General features: G+C 47.0%; 1 protein-coding gene across 1 annotated transcript in view; it reads left to right on the top strand.

Moving 5' to 3' along the window:
- Positions 1 to 747: 747 nt before the first annotated feature.
- LOC144149987 (ubiquitin-conjugating enzyme E2 Z-like) overlaps positions 748 to 22,840 on the top strand; it is a 60,062-nt gene continuing 37,969 nt past the window's right edge. Inside the window, exons 1-3 of the mRNA XM_077681749.1 lie at positions 748 to 861; positions 7,315 to 7,387; positions 11,570 to 11,757. Coding sequence (XP_077537875.1) covers positions 11,681 to 11,757 — 77 coding nt within the window. The 5' untranslated portion in view covers positions 748 to 861; positions 7,315 to 7,387; positions 11,570 to 11,680. The remainder of the gene's footprint in view (positions 862 to 7,314; positions 7,388 to 11,569; positions 11,758 to 22,840) is intronic.

Below are 22,840 nucleotides of genomic sequence, written 5' to 3'. Positions count from 1 at the left end.
TGCTTGAGGGCATTACATTCAAACTGCGACAATTTTGTGTTCCAAGTCCCTCCTCTTTAGCTAAAAACTGACGAATTCCGTTTTATACATCGCGAGCCCTCTTTTTTTTTTTTTTTTTGAGTGAGCCTTTCGAAAAAGAATTCCAGGTTAGGGACTGTTTATGGCTGTAGTTAATGATGCCTTCGAGAGCAGCACTGAGAAGCTTGAATAGGAACAGTTTATGCATTAGAATGCGTAGCGCATCGATGTGAAAAATAACATTGTGGCAATTATTCTACAGGCACTAGTTTCTCATTTGTAAAAATGAAAAAAGTATAATAAGCGGTTCCCGATAAATACAAGTTTTCACAATATAAAGCCCCGTACAGTTCGGGATTTATTTCTTGAATGTCTAAGTAAAGTTTTGCTCATTTTGCGTGTGTATACGCGCCCATGACGGCGTTATGGTTAGGGTAGCTAGACAAAATCTAGCCTAACAAAGCAGTAATGCTGTCTGTTCATAGTATTATTCTCCTGAGGGAGTATTTACCTGCCACCCTATAAAGAATACAGCTAAGCGTAATTCAAACATCAATTTCAGTTGCTTTTCTGTACATTATATTAGTTGCTGCCAAAAAATGCACGTTCGTTTTCTTGTTTTGCTGTATTGCCTGAAATCTTTAAACTGTTTTGCCTGAAATCTTTTGTGTTTTATGTGTACTTTGAAAGATTTCTTTCTGTCCAGCTGTACTTATTTACAACTAGCTTGGCAAGACTGTCGTATGAATTAGTTTAATTTTTGAATTGTTTCTCTCGTAGTTTATTTGCAGAAGGCCTGTGCAGCTGTGCTATGTGGTCCAAACCTGGAATTCGATGACACTGGTGAGGTTGCCTTAGTGTCAAGGGCACTTGTGATAATCAGGACTGGTTTGCTGTTACTGCCATTTCTTGTTTGGAGCTGTGCTTTGTGTGCTTCTGCAAGTCTATCGTCAGCTTGGCTCTTCACTTGTGACATATGAGACTTCATGCAGTATGTGGCACTTAAAAAATGGGTACACATTACTCTAGAAGACACGCGCCAAGTAAGAGCTAACAGTGCTGAATAGCTAGCAAGACATCTATTTGAAGCATAAGTGCCCACGACAAGTGGGCAACCTCACAAAGGTAGCTGGCCAAGCTCGGAAATGGTGTATAAATGATGTAAATTTAATGCATACAGGTTCACCTCAACAATATCATACTAACGTAGGCTAGACGGGAGTTTAACAAACTAATGTTTGTGCCATAGACACCAAAACAATGTAGAGTAGACATTCGTCTTGTATGCATACCACTACAATATCCACAAACAAAAATACAACAAAATAAATGAATAAACCGTACCACTAAGGTAACATTTTGTAGACAGCATATAAAAGTACCGTGACACGTGCATTCTACGATATCCTTCACGTGATTTGGACGGTTTTTTGCAGTTGTATCAACAGTGAATATACGTAATTTTGACCCCAGCAGTACGTGCCCTGGCAATCTGGAATGTCGACTGCTGACACGTCCAGAATATCTGCAGCACGTAGCGCGGTTTGCTGGGAGGGAAGCGAATGGCGGCGATAGCTTGTCTCTATATAGTTGAACCTCGTTATAACGAATGCTGAAATAGCGAATTATTGGCCATAGCGAACTAAATACGAACTTTGGCTGGTCACATTTCATTTCAATGACACTTCTGCTCTTATAACGAAAGTGAAATTGAGTGCTGCGCGCACTATCGGATATAACGAAGAAATATTTGACCAGTAGGCTGAGAAGCTACTTGGAAAAACTACCGGCGTCCGGAAAAGTAGAAAAGTAGAAAAGGCCCCTTTGTTCGTGGACACGACACTGTGGAAAACTTCATCCTGCTTAGTACTGTAAATAGCCACCAGACAAAGATCACATCCTTCCTCGAAAAAATGGGAACGCAGGTCTGTTTTGTCAAAGGAACTTTATGCGGTTGTAATTTCCAGTTTCGTGTTCTGGTTCATTGAGCTTGAAATGCCACAAGGAGAAAGGGAAGGGTTACCTTGTTCATAGCAGGTTCGCAGATAAAAAGAATGGATGCGTTGATGTAGCAAGGATTTTTGCGGGAGCCAGATTACCGATTGATTTGAACTGAATTTTAGCTATACTGTTACAACGAATATCGGATATAACGAACTAAATTATTCTCCCGATACTGCTTCGTTGCAACGAGGTTCGACAGTAAAAAAAACCCCAAAACCTTTGTAGCAAAAAAATACTTTTGTAAAGAAACGTAGTTCTATTATGTCAAAATACATTTTATCAGATTATTTTACATTGTTAAAGGATTCCGCGCCGCCTTTATTACGGAAAACACAGAAGGACGTCACTATTACAGATTTCTGAGCGCTGCTGAGGATAAGAGCGGCAGATATCACAGTGCACCGATATGGCAGCTATAGTGACGTCAGTGCAAGCTATTTGGTAATCGGCCATGAGTTGCGATCGCCTCACGAAAACTAAAGAAGACGGAAGTCCTGAATGCAACCAATGGTGGAGGTTTTAGGGATAATCTCCATGTCGGAGTCTGAACGACGTCCTTGGGAGGTGTGCTTTAGGAGGTTTATGTCCTGAACGTAACCAGTGTTGGAGGTTTTAGGGATGATCCCAATGTGGAAGTCTGTAGGATGATCAAACGAGGTACGCTTTAGGAGGTGGGATGTGAGCACGTTTTTTCGAGCACGATGTGAGCACGTTTGGGATGTCAGCACCACATCCCTGGGACGTGGTGGGTTGTCTGTGTAGTCTGTGTGCCACTTGTATTACCGGCCTGATGGGTAGGTTTAATTTTAGGAAGTGGCATCGCCCTCCTTTTGAGCTTTTAGGATTATGCCAATTCCCCACGTGAGTATACGTTCTGTGCTTCAAAAAATGGCCCATTACAAGCCCTGGTCAATCGCGTCCTTGGGTACGCGTCGATTCCCTAAAAGAGAAGTGAAAGGAAAGAAAGGCGTGTCCGAACTCAAACCCTGCCACACCATGGGAAATTTAATGGGCCAGAGCATCTGGGACCCCACGATGTGTGAAGACGAGGAGCCGACTCCACAAGCGCTGCGCAGAACCAAACGGTATTGGTGGCTTCACTGTTGATACGGGTTTCGTGTGTTTGCAGCCAGAATAATAATTACCCGAGAGCAGCAGGACTGGGTGAGCATATCTCGTATGCAGCGGCTCATCACTTCACATACTGAGTATTCATTAAGGCTTTCCCTGGTATTCTGAATCCCTCCTTCAATCGAGGACCAGTGGAGGAGGTTCTTATAATCGATTTCCCCATGCATAAGCATTGTGGAATCCTCCCCGCAGCTGAGGGGAGGGAGCAAATTGAGTGGAGGAGGGACTCAGAATACGGCCCTTAATGTTTAATTTTCGAGCTTGTGTTGGTCAAAATTTACCTAACTGCCGGGACGAGAGATCTGACAGCCGCTTCAGTCGTGCACTTACACAGGATTCCATCTGTTCGGCGTTTATTACCAACGGCATGCAAAACCCTTCTTATTCTATTCTTTCATTCTTTCGTGGTTAAGATTATAAAGTTAAACCTGGATGTAACGAACCTTTATGTAATGAATTCCTCGATTTAACGAAGTTTTTCATTTCCCCTTTGCCGGCCCCATTGAAACCCACGTGTTTGCGACCTGTATGTAACGAAAGCGTCGCGACGGTGAACCTTGATGTAACGAATTCGCTAAACTGATAAGGCATTGTTTTTTGCACTTTTTCTGAAAAATCGGCTGGAGAAAAGCACTGATTTAGCGATCTTTGCCCGCACCACAATATACGGTTCACAATATACATTGACGCTTCAAGCGTCAATGCGGTGTAGGTTGGGTGCGAGGCCTGCCTGTCGACGTGTAGTCGCGAGTCTCTACTGCTGTATGTGGTGTCGGTTCGCCGGTGATGAGTTCTGCTGCCAGAAACAGAAAAGTTGTTTTTCTTTTTAAGACAAGCTCGCAAAAAAGAAGAACGTCGCCGCCCGGTAGAGTATCCTAGCTAGCACCCGGTGAACAATTATGAGTGCCGAAATGAGCATCAAGTTCCCGAAAAAGACGCCCTTTCAGCATACGTTTTGTCCTTGAAACGGGTTAAAGGAGCCATGAAGAGAAAACACAAGTTTGGTTCATTCGAAAGATTGCCTCGTTAGAACCATAACGACACCACTTATAACGCAAACTTCGCTCAAATAAGCTACATAATTAGGAAAAAAGGAAATGACCATGCGACCCACCAGCTCATTTTCCGCAACAGAACCTATGATGTCACTCGAGAATGCTCTGCGATTGGCGGAGGCGGGCAAAAGCAAACGCATGTTAGGCAGGGCTTACAGTTTGCATAGCGAGCTAAATGCCCGTGAAACACACTGCACATTCTTTTTATGACAAAGAACGGTGGAGTAAACGGTTGAAGTTCCGAACGAACACGCAAGCGTGTGCGCCAATGCATACGAAACTACCGCCGGCCGAGCTCGACATCTCGCCGTCGCGCAGACGAATTTTCGGGTTCGAGGCTCTTAGGGGCCAACGAACCGTCCCAGCACGCACAGCCGCGACCTTGCTTGGTATCGTAATCCCTTCACAGGAGGTTGGCCGTCATATCGCCAACCAGCAAAGGTAAAAATAGAAACGAGGGGAGTAAGGAACAGCAAGCAGCGACGAGATAGTGACAGTCGTCGCAGTTTCGGAATGGTGTTGGCTTGCTGCTATTGTTAGGAGCTCGTTTCCAGTTTACAACCACTGAAAACTTCCGTTTGTTCGAGTACTTTACAATAAAATTTCGTTGCTACGTTTTGAAATGCCCATGTAGTACGGGCAAATCGTCGAGGGAGTGCGCCATCCCCGCCGGTGAGGAGATCTCCTTTCATGTGCTGCCCAACGACGAACCTCGGCGAAGCAAGTGGCTACGTTTTGTGAACTTTGCAAGCGGAGGAGAAAGGGAGCTAAAGGAAGTACGAGTGTGCTCGCTTCATTTCCGAGGAAGTGATTACGGCAGGGACCCTTACGTTAGCTCACTCCTGGGACATGCTGGCGCTCGTCGCCGACTTCGTCAAATGGTCAAAGCGCTCTGACCTTGGGGGAAAAAAATGTCGTAAACACTGCGCATTGACGCTCGTATCTTTCTGGTCGAAGCAGAGAGCTCGCGCGAACGGCTTTCCATACACGACACCGGCCAACTGGCATAAGCGATACTGCTACTGAAATTGAACTATTATTAACCGTAATAAAAATACGGCACATACGTACCAGTCTGTATTCGTCCGTCGCGACGGGGCTGACGAGGCAGCGGTGCCGACGGCAGGGCGTTCATCTGTTGTGGCTATCGCGGAATGGTCGCTTTCCCGTCCACCACGTATTCCACAAATCTTGCCGCTCGTGCACTTAGAAGCATTGAGCGTTCAAGTGGTGTGAGGTTGTTACATGCAAGCCCGAGCTCCTCGGCGAGAGTTTTGTTCTCCGGATCAGGCGATTCCATGACTCGGGCTGCGGGTGCACTAGGTTTTACTAGTATTTTTAAAATGGCCACCGTGTCGGTCGACTCCCGCGTGTGGGTGCTATATGGAGTCGACATACTAAGTATCTGTTTCATGGACCGGCTCGTATGACGCCGTGGTTCACGTCACGGAATGTGCAATTTTAGCGGGAGATTTAAAATTTTGGCTTAAATTGCCTTATTTCTCAGTGAATAAAGCATCATTTGCTTCCGGGAAAGCGCTTGGGGTACTATGAAACACCTAATCTTTCGAATAAAACAAACTTTTCTTTTCTCTTCATGGCTCCTATAAGGCACCTACTATTGTCGAAGGGCATAAGTGATACTTAAGCCACATTTGTGAATACGGGGTAAGTGACCTTCCTCCGTTGGAGTTCCGTGTTGTGACTAAGTTTGTGGGAAAGTAGCAGGCGCAAATCACCCGGTTTTTTCGCTGCGAAAAAATCCTTAAGAGCTAGTTTACCATCACTGCCCTCTAGCATTTTGGTTTCGCTCCTGCTTTGTTCACCCGAGCCTTAACTCGAAACCTGCGTGTAACGAATGCCTCGATGTAACGAAAAATTGTGAATTTTTGTCAACTTCGTTAATCCAGGTTTAACTGTAAGAAAAAAAAAACCCTTCTGGAATATGAAACCACTCCCTGTCTTCAGATACAGAAGACTGCGTCCCACACTACGGCTGGATCTCGTATTTTGTACGAATAGGTATACCACATCTCGCAGATAATTGTACTCCGTGCCACGCTCGGGCTGTTTTCAGGCAGTTGCGGCTGCTTCTTGCTCGCACAGGCGTTGTGCACACATCCGCCGTGGGGAAGACAGACAGATGCCTCAGGAAACGCCTTGAAGAACAGGCCAATTCTATGACAGCATCCTCTGCCAGCAATCTTGTGCAACATTGTAAGACGTGCCCTTAAGGCGTCCCAGATACAGAAAAACGTACCAGGACATGCGCAGGCGGAAAATATATGAAGACTTCGTGGTGGCCAAGAACGGCCCCGGAGCGCTGCGTCAGCACCCCTTTTGTGGCCCTGCTCGCCAGCGAGATTGAATATCTTGACGACGGTTCAGGAGCTTATTTAGATAGCAGCTGGTTTAGTTTGTTTTTGTCTTGTGCTGTGGCCGTCGGTGCTTCGTCATTTATTGTGTTCACTGTTCGAATATTTGTTGTTTAGTTTATCAGGCTTGTTACGTCGATCGAAACGGCACACGTATTTTACGCGTATTGTTATATTTTTGCCAGCCGCTAAAATACAACCCAGTTGTCAGTCAGTTCTCGCGTTTGCTTTTCCACAATCCTGTCTTTGCGCTTTTTCAAGTGTGTTTACGGAAGAGAAGTAGAACACGAGACGGAGAGGAGAAAAGTAGAATGATATGAGAGGAGGAAAAACGGAGGAGAAAGCGAATGAGAAGCTCGGAGGAGAGGGGAAGATTGTGGCAGGGAAAAGGTAGGAGTGGCACAAGTTTGCGAAAAGGAGGAGGCTCCATAGAGGAGTGGGAGCAGTAGAGCGTGATGCGAGTAGCGTTGGAAGGGGAACGGTGGGGAAGCGTTAGGGGAGAGAGCCGGAAGGGAGAGGAAGGAAGGAGGAGGGAAAAGGAAGGATTGAGCAGAAAGGAGAGAAACGGAGGGGAGGTGAATTGGAGGAAAGGAGGGGAGGTGGGGAAGCGAGGAGCGGGTGTTACGCCGAAGCAAGCAGGTGTGAAATATTGTAAAATTTACGTTCATCCTTCTGGTGCCTGGAAAACCGTTTGACCTTATAAAATTACAAACTTTTCTTGTATCTCGCAGGGATGTAAAGGACATCTACGACCACCCACTGACGGGGTTGTCCATCGCCCCGACGGAAGACGACATTACGAAGGTAGCAACGTTCGATAATGTGTTAGATGCGCATACGCTCCCGTGCTTCGAAACGGTTGTTTGAATGGTGATTATTAAAAATGCAGACCTCACTCCCAGGTGACTGCCAATATAAAATTACGCAAGAAGGCGAGCACAAAAAATGGATGCGGCTTAGCTCAGCTACAGCATGTATTCTTCTAGCTCCGTAGCGCTCCGTAACCTACGGACGACCCTCTGTAGTCCCTACGGAGGAGCCTTCCAGAGGCCCGAAACCGGTTTCGAAAGCTTAGGTTACCCCTGATCCGCTTCCGGCGTTTTGCGAACCGACGGACTTGCTCTTCCTCAGTCTTTAATGCTACCTTCGCGTGCTTGGTATTCCGGCCCCTCTTCGGTAAAGCATCTTACCGGGCAATATCCGCGGGTAGACAGACGCCGTATGCCGACGACGGTTCAAAGCCTCCCGCTCCCGCGCAAGGCTCAATGAATACCCGGCCTCGCGTTCATCCAGGGCCAAGCTTGCACTCACTAGGCGAGCAAGGCGCTCCTCTTAGCCAGGCGCGTGCCAAGTCACGTGGTCAAGCGGCGACCTAGCTACGGAGAGCGCATGCGGCGATCAGGTGTCGATGGTGGAGGCGGAGCTCGGCGCGGCAAGTCACGTGATGCGTTTCCAAGACTACGGCGTAGCTGCGGTCAAATGAAGTTCAAATTGCTGGTGACGGAGAAACTCGGTTTGACTAGGTTAATAAAGCTTTGCTTGAAAGGATATACGCTGTCATGCAGATGACACACTTGACTAGCGCTGAATGCGGGGCTGCAAGTTCCAGCATTTCTTGGGTAACAGGATTCAGTAGTTCTGCTTCACTCCAACTGAATTGCGTTACACAGTCGAACCCCGCTGATACGTCCCCCGGACATACGACGACCCGCTTTTTACGACGGATCACCGTGGTCCCGGCAACGTCCCTATAGAAATAATGCAATAAAAACCCCCATGATATGACGCTCGGGTGCACGCGGTCCGCTTCACACGAAAAACCCTGGCGCGGATAGACCGGCGTTTTCCCATATTTTACACCACTTCACTGCCTCGTCCCGACCTCTTTATTCTTAACCCGCGTTTGACGCTGCTTGATGTGCAAAGGTCCGCAGGCGGACCAGACCACCTGCTGAACAGACGCAAGCAAGCAGGCGGGTACTAGTGAGCGGGAGTTACCCTGTGACGGCCCCACGAGGCAACCAGTACGCCAACGCGACAACCGCGAGAGGTCAAACTTCAGATGGAAGGCACACCGTCAAGCCGCCGACGAACGCGGAAACACATACGATGACGCAACCCCATGGCGATGGTCGAAGTTTCTTCCTTTCACGACGCTCACTCTCCCGATTGGCGGTGAGAGTTTGAGTGGCGCCCCCTAGCTCTGACGTCGGCTTAGGGACTCGTGCCACTGTTGTCTGCTGCACTCCGCTTGTGAGGGGCAACAGTACCTATGCTAGGAATCACCCGCTTTGATGCTTTAGTGCATTAAAAGGCGTATTTCCACTAATTATGTTCTCTTGCCAGCTTCTGAAAGCTGAATAATTTCAAACTGTATCCCGCACAAATTTGCCACACACGAGGAGAGAGAGAGAACTTTCTTCAGAGCGTCGGGCAGATGCTCGTGTGCAACTCGACCTTTCTACCTTATTTGCGATGTTCAGCTCTCAGAGCTTTTCCATAAGTAACCAAATGCGTAGGCTTCCCAAAAGTGTTTTTGAGATGCTCTTAAGATTCAACTAACGAATGCTACGGATCAAGCAGCGGGCTTTTGCACGCATAGAGTTTCTTATTAAGTATACTAGAGAGGAAACTGCGCCTCGTAAGCCATGTCATCATGGGGGTTCATGGGAAGACCCCCCTTTTTGGCTTAAGCTTGGCATGACAATTGGATTCTTAAGCGGTTTTTGGGATTTGCTTTCTTCACTATGCATTAACACGTTTACGAGCTACAAGGAAGCTGAACTCCTCCCGTTTCTGTGGTAGCGGTGTTCAGTGAAACAGCCGGCAATGCGTGATCGCACCTGACGTTGCTCATGCCGCAGTCGAAGGACATATGACTGAGCGCGTAATATGCCGCTGCGAAATTTGCAGCTGACGAAAAGAAGAAACAAAACGTACTTCGACGAAGACAAGATACGGCAGATACGGGCGCTTGTATGCGTCCTATCTTGTCATCGTCCACGACTGTTTGACGCCACGTTTTCTTTTTTCTTGTTCAACTAGCTGGCGGTCGGTGCACCGGTTCACCACGAAGGCAACGTTTTGATAGGCATGCACAAAACTATTCAAACAACTTATTATTTGAAAAAATGGTAAAATAATAAAATCAGTCTCTAAAGAGTTACCCCCCCCAAATATTAACATTGTTCTACAACCTTGGCCTGCGGGATAGCAGGCACAACCGTTCCGGCAAAAATACGCTTTACTTCTTTTTTCCTTAGTTTGAAAACAGCCTGTTCCTGTTTTCCACTTACATAATTGCACACTATTCTTCGCGTTTTTGTGGCACTTCGTTTAAATTTGCGGTCACTAAAACGTTTCAGTCCAAGCCAATGATGAAACTAAGGCGAGCGCGATGTATAATGGCGGTTCATGACGACACAGACGACCTTGATGTGAGCCGCACAGACGCCTGCGCCAGATTCCTCTCTAGTATGTACTGTAAGAAACTCTATGCTTGCACACGAATCGCACCGCGGGAAATAAAACGGCTGTCTTCGATTTCTTTCGTTGGTGTTGACTTGTATCAGGTGAATGTTTTTTTCTGTGACAACGCATTAATTTTTATGCACCGTCAGAAACGTCTTATTAGGAGGTTTGGTGTGTTTGAGAGGCTCACAACGTTTGCGTGGATATTTCTTTCAGTCCGCAAGGCATACAGTACCTTCTTCACAAATTGGCTTTCGTTATGGCTGCGTTCAAGAAGTTGCATATCCGCAGCGTGCGTTGTTTATTCACATGCAAATGCAATGAAAAATGATGATTGATGATGATTGTGGGGTTTAACGCGCCGACGCAACGCAGGCGATGAGGCGCGCCGTAGTGGAGGGCTCCGGATTAATTTTGACCACCTGGGGATCTTTATCGTGCGCCGAAATCTCGTACACACGGGCGTTTTTGCTTTTCGCCTCCATCAGAAAAGCGGCCGCCGCGGCCGGGAATCGAACCCGCGACCTCGTGCAAATGCAATGAAAAAGTTTCTGCTACGCCACGGCGAAACGGCGGAGGCAACGTTGTCCAGAGTACTCGAACGTGGCTTTTGTGCCCCGAATTTCTACGTGAACCATCGTTATCAGAACGAAGTGCATCTCAACCCGAACAGTTATTACATGATTACAATGTTGAAGGCTTGATGAACTCGTCAACGAACGCAATAAATACTATACGTGCCTGTTTTCAGGACAACAAGAATCGAAACCGATGAATATATAGAAGCAGCTCAGTATTGTTTTCCAAACCTTTCGGGCGTAAAGAACAAATCTTGGCCTCTTCGGGATGGCGTTCTATAAATTGATGAAAATTACTCTTACTCTCCTGTCCTGGACTGAGGACCCCGCCCACTAACTGCACGGTTCGATTTCAATGTACTGAAATATGCCTCCAGGTCTGAACAAACATAGTGTTACTGTTTTTTTTACCGTGGTGCATGTGACTCGTTTTGCTCAATACGTACTCGTAAGAATTTTGGTATAAAACCAGCACGCGCATATATACACAGTAGGTTATTTCGAACTCAACCTACATTTTTAGCGGTCCATAGTGCATGCCAGCATACGTTCATGCCACGACAGCGTAAGGTGATGTGATATAATACTTTAGAGTGTTCGGAAAGGTTGCAAAAGCTGCTTTACCTTACATACGATTACCGGGTACTGTAATGCCTTCTGCCAAAGCCGACAGCCCTGAAGGACTGTGAATTTTTTCGGTCTTGCATTTCCGCTGTTGTCGGTTATTAGCAGCTGACTGTTCCTGTTATACGAAACATTGCTGGATACAGGAGCTGACGCATAGCTCCGCCATAACTCCTGGTTCTGCATTCTTTGTGTACCGACCGAACTGGGACTCGGAGCAATTTATAGTTCGTACTTTCGAGAAGATAGTACTGCATTGAGTGATGTGACCACTGCATCGTAACAATGCTACAGCCCGCATTCCTCCGCCCAGATCCACGCCCTCATCGTCGGCCCCAGCAGCACTCCGTACGAGGGCGGCCTGTTCCACTTCCTCCTCAAGTGCCCGCCGGACTACCCAATCCGGCCTCCACGTGTGCGGCTCATGACCACGGACGGAGGAAGAGTGCGCTTCGGCCCCAACCTCTACGCCGACGGGAAGGTCTGCCTGAGCATAATCGGGTGAGCTGTGAAACAGTCTTCGGTTCCCATCTGTGGCACGCACTGTTACAGCGGACAATAGAATAGGGACTTGAGCCATCTAGATACCTCTGGGTTCGTTTTGGCCGCTTTTGGAGCAGGTGAAAGCGAAAGTGTAATATTCATGTAAAACTGCGATTTGTTGCCGCTTAGCTATCGCCAACGGCGTTATCTCAACTTCCAGGGATAACTTCTCAAAAATGGCCATGGACGCGTGCATGTCGGACATTTGAACAATTTGCGGTTCTTTCTAAGCGTTATTCATGCATAAAATGGTATTTTGACAGGCCTTTGAATCATGAGGGAGCCCACAAGCATGATATGCCGCAATGTCCCTCTAGAAATGAAGAAAAGAAACAACTACGCGAATGTTTGATCCCAGAGAAGAATGAACCAGTCTGAGTAAGGCTTCCGAATTGAGTAGAAAATCTAGTACAACAACAGTAGCTTTCAAATATCGCCATCATCGAAAGAAAGCCCTGTATTCCACAGTGGCTGAAATAAACAAAGAAAAAAAAATAAATAAATAAATAATAAATAAATAAATAAATAAATAAATAAATAAAAATAAGACGTTCCTCAGCTCTTCCGTCCTGCGCCTTGACAGACCTGGTGTCGACTGTGGGATGATCAGATCATAGAGATGATCGGATGACGGGGTTCAACTGTATTAAAGAAGCCATGAAGAGAAAACACAAGTTTGGTTCATTCGAAAGATTGCCTCGTTAGGACCATACTGACACCACTTTTAACACAAACTTCGCTCAAATAAGCTACATAATTAGGAAAAAAGGGAATGACCATGCGACCCACCAGCTCATTTCCCGCAAAAGAACCTATGATGTCACACTAGAATGCTCTGCGATTGGCGGAGGCCGGCAAAAGCAAACGCAAGTTAGGCAGGGCTTACCAGTTTGCATAGTGAGCTTTATGCCCGTTAAACATACTGCACATTCCTTTTATGACACTAAGAACCCTAGAGTAAATGGTTGAAGTTCCGAGCAAACACGCAAACATGTACGCCAATGCGTACGAAACTACCGCCGGCGGAGCTCGACATCTCGCCGTCGCGCAGACGAATTTTCGAGTTCGAGGCTCTTCGGGGCCAACGAACCGTTCCAGCACGTACAGCCGCGACCTTGCTTAGTATCTTAATCCCTTCACAGGAGGTTGGCCGTCATATCGCCTACCAGCAAAGGTAAAAATAGAAACGAGGGGAGTAAGGAACAGCAAGCAGCGACGAGATAGTGCCAGTCGTCGCAGAAGTTTCGGAATGGTGTTAACTTGCTGCTGTCGTTACGAGTTCGTTTCCAGTTTACAACCACTGAAAACTTCAGCTTGTTCGAGTACTTTACAATAAAATTTAGTTGCTGCGTTTTGAAATGCCCATGTAGTACGGGCAAATCGTCGAGGGAATGCGACATCCCCACCGGTGAGGAGATCTCCTTTCATTAGCTGCCCAAGGACGAACCTCGGCGAAGCAAGGGGCTACGTTTTGTGAAATTTGCGAACGGAGGAGAAAGGGAGCCAAAGGAAGTACGAGTCTGCTCGCTTCATTTCCGACGAATTGATTAAAAAAAAATATTACGGCAGGGACAGTTACCTTAGTTCACTCCTGGGAAATGCTGGCGCTCGTCGCCGACTTCGTCAAATCGCCGTCAAAGCGCTCTGAGCTTGGAAAAACACCGCACACACCGCGCATTGACGCTCGTATCTTTCTGGTCGGAGCAGAGAGCTCGCGCGAATGGCTTTCCATACACGACGCCAGCCAACTGGCACAAGCGATACTGCTACTGAAATTAAATTATTATTAAACGTAATAAAAATACCGCACATACGTACCAGTCTGTATTCGTCCGTCGCGACGGGGCTGACGAGGCAGCGGTGCCGACGGCTAGGCGTTCGTCTGTACGTTGTGGCTGTCACGGAATGGTCGCTTTTCGGTCCATCCGCGTATCCCACAACTCCTGCCGCTCGTGCACTTAGAAGCATTGAACGTTCAAGTGGTGTGAGGTTGTTAAATGCAGGCCCGAGCTCCTCGGCGAGAGTTTTGTTCTCTGGATCAGGCGATTCCATGACTAGGGCTGCGGGTGCACTAGGTTTTATTAGTATTTCAAATGCAGAGCATTTCTTAGCCTCGCCTGTTCCTGCGTCGGACGGTGTCAACAGTTTCGCGTCCGCAGCAGGTGCGCCTCTCCTTCCCTCCTCTCTCTCAACAGCAGCTGGCGCACGCATGCGTCGTAGTCAGCCCGTTCGCTCCGTCGCGGTCTCGGCGTAACATGTGCGTGATAGCAGCGCGGTGGGGCATGGAAGGGCGCGCGCTGCTTGCGCGTGCGCGCTCTCCCCCCCCCCCCCCCCCCGTACTGCTCTTCCCTCTACTGCGCGCGCTGCAAATATAGCGGCTAGCGGTCGCTCGTGTTTCAGTCACTGCGTTGTTCCTTCCTTCCTTGGTTGACGCTCGTGCCCACGTTTACTCGTGTCTGCTACTCCAGCATCACGGAAGAAGCGATGGAAGCAACACTGCCTTCAATCAGTACTGAGGCCCCAATGCTCTGCATTTACTCGTGTTCCCCTCGCGGGAAGGCGCGGGAATTTTTTTTTTAAAATGGCCGCCGTCTCGGTTTCGGCACGAGTTCCGGTTCCTGTCTGACTCCCGCGTGTGGGAGCTATATGGAGTCGACATACTGTATCTGTTTCATGGACCGGCTCGTATGACGTCACTGTTCACGTCACGAAATGTGCAATTTAGCGGGAGATTTAAAATTTTGGCTTAAATTACCTTATTTCTCAGTGAATAAAGCATCATTTGCTTCCGGGAAAGCGCTTGGGGTACTATGAAACACCTAATCTTTCGAATAAAACAGCTTTTGTTTTCTCTTCATGGCTCCTTTAAAGTCGAGCGCAGCCGTCAGGCAATTTCGTGTAAGCCACACTGGTTGGACCATAGTTCTACAAACATTTCAAGGGACCATAGTTCTACTATGGTGGCTAGACATGACGTTCATGAACAGTGGACGAGCCTTATTGCGCATGCGCCAACTAGAAATAAAAAAAAACGCGACTTTTTTTGCCGGATGTAACGTCATGGTTTAAAAATGGCAGCTGTTGTGCGGTTACCTCGCTGCGCTCTTCTCGTCGTGATTTTTGCGTGCCGTCGCAGCGGTGCATAGGTGTTTGGCTTGCGATCGTGATAAAGACGCTCTCGAATAACTTCTGGGGAGCACTCACGGTGGTGTGCAGCGTGTGATTGGGACGCTGAGTGTGTGCGGCCGCCCAATTTGGGCGTAGTGCGACGGTGAACACGGGCGTTCTGCATCAGCTGTGCCACCTCGATTTGCGAGAGTGATGAGTGCGCTCTCGAAAACTGTTGCGTTGCGTCATAGAGATGGCTGCGTTTTATTAGAGCACGGTGTTGAGGCCGCTGGGCGTTTCGTCTCCGACGTGCGAGTGCGCGTATGCCTTCAACTTCAAACGGCGCTGCTATCGTGGCCAGCCGCGAACGATCGTTCGCACGAAACTCTTATCGCACACCACACGGTCGTTGACTAAGAAATAACAAGACCAAACTGTTGCGACCTACAAAGGTGATTCCTGCGCGTCGCTTTGGTTCGTCGAACCCCGTGTCTTGTAATCGCTGCGTGCTGTCATAAGCTCCGGAACATTATATTCAGGAGGTCATGGTCCTGCTGCATATTCTTGTTAAATCATTGCACATGGTTCTTGGCGCGCAGAAACGAAAAGTTTGTGATTATCCACATTAGTTTCGTTGGTCTCCAGAGAACTGCTTTCCTGACGAGCGTATTGATGCGCATATCGCGGTATGGGAGTTGCACAAATGTGTTGACGGATGTGGAGGGGCACACGTTGTAGCTGTTCTTGGGGCGATACTGGATATCCGAGGAGTTCAAGGGTGTCTCGTCTGGTCGGTGGTTGAGGCGGGAGGTTTGGGAGGGATGATAAGCTTCGTGCAGTTTATCTAAGGTATTGTATACTCCCAGTTAGGCCAACTTGCACGTGGGTGTTCAGAGGGCACCGTTCGGTCTGTGAAAATATTGATTTCGCCCACCACCATATTTGGCGCCCATTTGTGCTTCTGCTATCAGCCTTCGTCGTGTTCTGCTTGATCCTACACTGCGACAAAGTTTGATAACCGTAGCGGGACCCCGCACCAAATGCGGCAGTGGGCCAAATTAACATTCTCAAATGCTATTTTCATAGAACATTGGACACTAATTCTTGTAACTTGTTCCTACTGCGGCTACACAGCCCGTCACCATGATGCACGGCATGTACTGAAAGTCACGTGCTCTGTTGCTCGTATTTCAATCTATCTTGATGGTACATAGGGCAGACAAGGCGCTGCCCTAACAGGCGGTGGTGGGAGCATGCCGTTGCTGACAACTGGAACAGAAACCGATTTGGTGCTCCACTCCAAGACTCAATGCACGCCAGGTAGCTGCAGAATTTGATATGACGAGAGTGCTGAAGTTGTATGGCACAAAACAGGAACGAGAAATCTTTGAGGCCTATGTGATAAAGATGGGAGACAGATGCACTGTAGATTACTGAATGATTAGTGTGAAGTGTGCAGCAGCTGTAATTGCTTTTTACATGTGGTGTTAAAGCAGTGTGACATGAGGGTTTTGTTTACTTTGTAATCACTCTCAGAGGGAAATGAAGCTTTGTTGATGAAGCTCTTTCCTGTCTCTTTCCTTTCCTTGAGTCATGCTTGACGTTTGACCAAAATTTCCACGATGAAGTTCCAAGCTAGCCTGCGTAGCCACCTTCATTCAGTTCACTGTTTTGGTGCATATCCAAGCACAAAACCCTGGGACGTCTGCCATTAATGACTTATAAGAAACCATTGATGTCTGCCACACTCGCCACTACCACTTCCACGACTTTGCGAAAAACAGATGCAAGCATAGCCATGACAGATTCCACCATGCTTACCAGTAACCATGTGACCTCTATCAAGAAGGATGCATCACACTTCAAATACACTACGACGCATAGAAAAGTTAGCGATCATCTACCTCATATAGACATCACGCCTTATTAGACTACAAGGGAATGAGGCGGCACGCACTGCTGCCCTCAAATTTACTAGCCACGGATTCGTAGAAAGGAGAAAAGACTCGCCAGATTCCCTCATCGACCTCTTAAAGGGGCACTGACACAAAATTTTGAAGGCGAGATAACTTCGGAGATAGATTGGTGGGAACACATATACATCATCTGCAAAATATCAGCGGCGAATACAGCCTAGAACATATTTAAAATCAATTTTGAAGTGTGCGAAACGCAACCGGGCAGCCAGCAGAGGACCACGCGCAATTGTAAATAAACAACATCCAAACACGTCACGAGTTTGTGTTTGCCGCTTCCGCACTAACGGCGTTTTTTGCCGGCTCGCCTGGCTCGCCGCTCCAATCGGAGGGCCGGAGGGCGGAGCTTCTGCTCTCGAGAACGAACGACCCGATCGTTGGCGGCGGAGGCGCCGTGATTTCGTCAGCTCATCGGGCAGCTGGCCGCTACCAAAGTTCTACAGCGATTCCAGGCACTCTGTTTCTATTACTGGTTATTACCATTAGATGCGAAAACGCGCCGGAGGCACGAAAAGCTGACTGAGCTAGCCGCACGGTCGCTGTGCTGGCGGCGGCCACGGCCGCGAAGTGGCCCAGGCCGGCGCAGGTAGCTCGAGTGATACCTTGTTACCGCTGCCGGCTGCTCCCAGCGCGCGTCTTGCCACCCACCGTCTCGAGCGTCGCGCGTCGTTCTTTAGCCGCGGTAGCATTTGCACTCGCAGCGCCTGTCTCACATCCACGGTCGCTTTTTAATTAAGCGCCTCACGAGATCAGTACGTGGGGGCATTCGCAGAAACTGCCGTCGATGCGGATTCGACAGTGCTACGGCGGCTGTGCTCTGTGATATCCCTCCGACGGTCACGTGGTCAGCTTTGTTCACACAAAATCCACAAAATCCATCGTTTCGCGGCACTCGCTGAAACCGAAACTGCGACTGGCCGCATTGAAAATGCCTCTAATTAAACAACCGTCGCACGCTGAAGCAAATGAGGTTTCTACAGGTGGTAAGTAGGTCACTAGCTACTTATCGCAACAAAAAAAACAAGATGCAAAATTTTTGTGTCAGTGCCCCTTTAAGTCCAAATCCGTTGTACAGATGCATACAAACCCACACATACTACAACGCAACATATTACGCAAAACGTGCCCCTATGAATGCCCACCCTGCAAAGGAAGGAAGGAGGTAGTACAGGGAAGACAGAGAGGTTAACCATCCAATCAACTGCACACAATGCTTATCAATGATTTCAAATAAATGCGTCAAACTTGCATAATGAACACCTTATGACATTTTTAACTTATTCATGAAATTATTTGTATAAACTTATTATACACTTATACTGAAGTTAACAGGCAGTACATTTGAAGGTGTGTGAGCATTCGCAACTTAGAATACTTTGCGAACAGCTTTTGATATTCGGTTTGCAGCTATGTTTCAAATATTTGAAATTTACAAATAATAGAGCAACGAATGGTTGCTCTTTCGCAAGACTTGCAAACTTTCAAGCTTCACGACATGGCAAGACCTTACGGGCTGGTTTTTCTGCATGACACGGAAGCCGTGCCAAAAGCCCAATGTAGAAGCCTTGCACCAAACAAGTGTTCGCTAACTGTGGTGTATGTTAGGTCAAGTGCAACACTACGAGAGCAAAATGTTTAATCTAAAATTGGTTTCCTGTTAATATAATGGCACGAGTGAGAAATCAAGCGTCATTGCTGGCTTGTTGGTGAGGTCTCACCAGCAACTAGCATGCCCAGCCTCCTTTCAGTGATTGAGGGGGGGGGGGGGGGGACTGCTACCAATCATATTACATATACTTAGTATGCTTACTGTGTTCACAGTATTTTGAAGAACCCATATTTCTCCACGTAATGTATGCAAAATTCTTGTTGCATAGCTTTGCATGTCTATTTTTAATTTTCTCTGTTACATTACATTTTTTGCATGTCAAGCACAAGTACCTGAACAGAGATGTGTCTAGTTCTGACAGCCTAAGCTGTCTTTTTAATGTAGTTATGTTTTATACACTATAGAAACACCAAAACGAAGATAGTGTGATCTGAAAATATTCAATTCGCAGCCAGCTTTTACAATTCGTATTCAAAAATATTTTATTCAATTCACAGCCAAGTTTAACTTCTTGTATTCAATTCACAGACGCAAAGTTGACAATGACACACCTCTCAATATATATGACGATACAGCTGGGGGATACACCCGTACCACGGGTAATGCAAATAAACACACTTGGACTGCCTCTACAACAGGACCGACGAAACACAGCGTACATCAGGAAAGTATCGGCTCATGTAGCGCAAATAATCGGGCTTCTTAGACGAATTGTAGCACGACGACATGGCCTCAAAGAAAAAGATAGGCTAAAACTACTACAAGCATTCCTAATAAGTAGGATTACATATGCGCTCCCGTATCTTAGCCTCACGGAAACGGAAATTCGAAAAGTGGATTGCCTAATTCCGAAGGCTTATCGAGCCGCTCTACAAATACCGCCAGGAGCTTCCACTGCCAGACTGGAGAGCACAGGCGTGTACAATACGGCTACAGAGCTAATCGAAGGACATCGCACGGGGCAGCTTGGCCGCCTGACGCGCAGTGCAGCCGGTAGAGCCCTCCTAGACAGCCTGCGCATTGGCTACCTACAAGAGCCCGAGATAAAATCACCCATCGAAACAGTGACTAGAGAAAACATCATTATTCGTCCCCTTCCTCGAAACATGCACCCACAATTATCATTCCCAAAGGAGGGCGCAACGAGCCCATGCATTAACAGCAAAATACACCATTGATCCAGGCACACTGTATGTTGATGCAGCGGAGTATCGTCATGTGGACGCTTTTGCCCTGGCCGTCATCAACTCACCCGATTCTCCCCCACTCACGACCCTCACCATCCGAACCCGTCACCCTCAAGTGGCGGAAGAGGCGGTGATAGCACTTGCACTCACACATAGGCCAACACCCCGATTCATATTCTCAGATTAGAAAGCGGCCGTTCTAAACTATGCCAGAGGTCATATCTCGCCTCAGGCCCACCAAATTCTTAATCAAAAACCACCTACTGATCCTGTAGAATTGATCTGGTTCCCTGCCCACATAAGTATTGGAGGAAATGGAGTGGCACACACCGCAGCCGGAGCTCTCGTCTCCCGGGCCTGTGATGCCAGCACTGCCTCTCATGGAGCCAGATCAACCCGTGATACTTTACTCACGTACAGAGAAATCACGGAACATTACCGCCTCTCCCGCCGCAAATACCCTCCCGCCCACCCATCCCTATCAGTGGAAGAAGAACGCCTTTGGCGTCAGCTTCAAACTGAATCCCTCCCCTGTTTAGCCGTACTTCATCACATTCACCCCTCACTGTACCCCACAACACTCTGCCAGCACTGCGGAGAACGGGCCACATTACATCACCATATGTGGGCCTGCAAGTATAACCCCTACCCTCTCATCACCTCCCTCGACCAGTGGGAAGCAGCGCTGGGATGCTCATGCCTGGATCTCCAGAAGTCACTCACGGGTCGGGCAGCCACAGTCGCCGAAGCTCTACAGTCTTCGGCCACCAAGCTGCGCTAACCCTTGATTAAATAAAGTGTTATCTCTATCTCGCTCAATATATATGCAAAAGGGAAGTTGTCCTTGTACCGACAAAAAACCCTCAGCTGCCATTGCCATCACTGCTGGAGAGAGAAAACTGACAAGCAAATCCTCATCCCTGACTAATTTCATGTATAAGTTGTAGTGGTACTTTTGTGCTGTTTGACAAGCAATAACTTATTTGCGGTAAGATTGCTGCAGACAAGTCCTTAGTCGTTCTAAACAGAGAAGAAATGGACTTGAAAGCATTGTAAATCATAAGATCTGTTGCTAAATGTACCAGCTGAAGTGCCATATTGTGTTGTTGTGATAAGCAACTTAGCCTATCATGCGCCAAACAGAAGGTTTTGTGTATTTTATGGATAATAACTGTTACAGCACGTTACAGCGTTACAGCTTGGTTAGAAGCCCTGCTTCTTTTATAAAATTAAAAACGGAGGCAATTTTAACAAGTGCGTTTTCTCCTAAAAGTAGACTGGGGTGAAATGGAATGTGTTCGTCGTAGAACAGCCTAAAATTCTTTTTCCTCAGGACCTCAAATTTCGTACGTGAGAGTAACATGTGGTTTACTGTTAGCTCTTGGTCGCATTCCTCACATCTCAGTTTATTTTCTTTCATAAGAAGGAAGTTATGTGTCAGATGTGTATGTCCAATGCGGAGACGACATAAAGTAACTTTAATGAAGCGTTCTTCATGTTTGCTTGATTCCCACTCTGCTATAGTGGGTTTAACTGTGTGAAATTGGTTGTTTGTTTCGTTATCCCATGAGGACTGCCTTGTTTATCTCAGTTTATTCTGTATAAATTTCATACAGTCGCTATGAGGAATATGTACTTGAGTTACTCTTTTGCTACCAGCCTGTGCAGCACATGCATCGGCTCTCTTATTACTATTGATCCCAACATGGCTAGGAACCCAGCACAACTTAATTTCCTGTCCCTGTGTTTTTGCTGTCACTAAATTGTTTATAGCATGATTCTTCTGTAAGTGGTGCTTCATTGGTATCAACATAAATACTGCTAATGGGTGATGTCCTATATGCGCCAGATGAGAGACGTAAACCTAAATTATTGACGGGGTCCAGTCGCTTCAAGTAGGACTGCTGTGCCGAGCCATACACAATGCAATCATAGTCTAAGAAAGAGCGAACAAGGGAGCGATAAACTTGTACAAGGCATGATCTGTCGGAACCCCAGTGTTTGCGTAGCTCGGGATGCTTTCTTTTTCAAGATATTGATGCGAGGCAGGAAAGTGAGTTTTTAGTCAAATGTTATGCCGAGAAATTTGTGTTCATTTTGTAAGGGTAAATTTATTTCTCTTATGTGTAGGGTGGGGTCGGTCTGCAGGCCTCGTCTTAGTGAGAAAAGAATAGCGACTGTTTTGTGTGGTGAAAACTGGAAGCCATTTCTGTCTGCCAATGTTGTCAGTTTATTTATAGTCAACTGTACTTGTCTCTCGCCTGTCGTTACATTGGAGGATGTGCAAGCTATTTGAAGGTCATCAACATAAACAGAATACATAATCGACCTTGGAATTATTTTGGATATGGAGTTCATTTTTACGACAAACAGTGTTGTACTAAGAATACAGCCCTGAGGAACCCCGTTCTCCTGAACAAAATTCCTCGATAGGGTTGAGCCCAGGCGCACTTGAGCTGAACGATTTGTCGTGAAGTCATTAAGGCAATTTAGCATTCTTCCACGGATGGCTAATTCTACTAAATCCCGCATTATTCCAAACCTCCATGTAGTGTCATAAGCCTTCTCAAGATAAAAAAAGACAGCAAGACAGTGTTGTTTGTGTATAAATGCTTCTCGTACGGCATTTTCAAGGCGGAAAAGATGGTCAGTTATTGAGCACGCCTTTTTAAAACCGCAGTGGTGAATGTCAAGAAGTTCATTTGATAACAGGACAAAACTTAACCTGGTATTCATGACAAGTTCAAAAGTTTTGGCTAGACAGCTCGTAAGGGCTATTGGTCTATAACTACTAGGGAAGGTTGGCGGCTTTCCGGGTTTTTGTAAGGCTACAATAAATGCTTTTTTCCAGGCTGCCGGCATCCTTCCCGATACCCCAATTTTCTTAAAAAAACTTTAGAAGTGCTTCTACAGTAGGACCCGAAAGATGTGCGAGCATTTCATAATGTATATCATCTGGGCCGGTTGCAGTCTGCTTCCTGGCCGATAGAGCTCTCTTCAATTCTTGGAGCGTTATTAAACTATTATAAGGTTCGTTTATACCACCGTGTGTTGGAAGTTTTTGTTTCTCTGCAGTGTGTCTGTATTTTAAAAATGCTTCTGTGTAATGCACAGAACTGGAAACGCTGGAGAAATGTTCACCCAGTATGTCCACCTGCTCT

This window comes from Haemaphysalis longicornis, unplaced genomic scaffold (genome assembly GCF_048455015.1).
Source record: "Haemaphysalis longicornis isolate Haplotype H1 unplaced genomic scaffold, Haemaphysalis longicornis Haplotype H1 scaffold_8, whole genome shotgun sequence".
Lineage (NCBI taxonomy): Eukaryota > Metazoa > Arthropoda > Arachnida > Ixodida > Ixodidae > Haemaphysalis > Haemaphysalis longicornis.
This window is presented reverse-complemented; position numbering and strand designations above follow the sequence as displayed.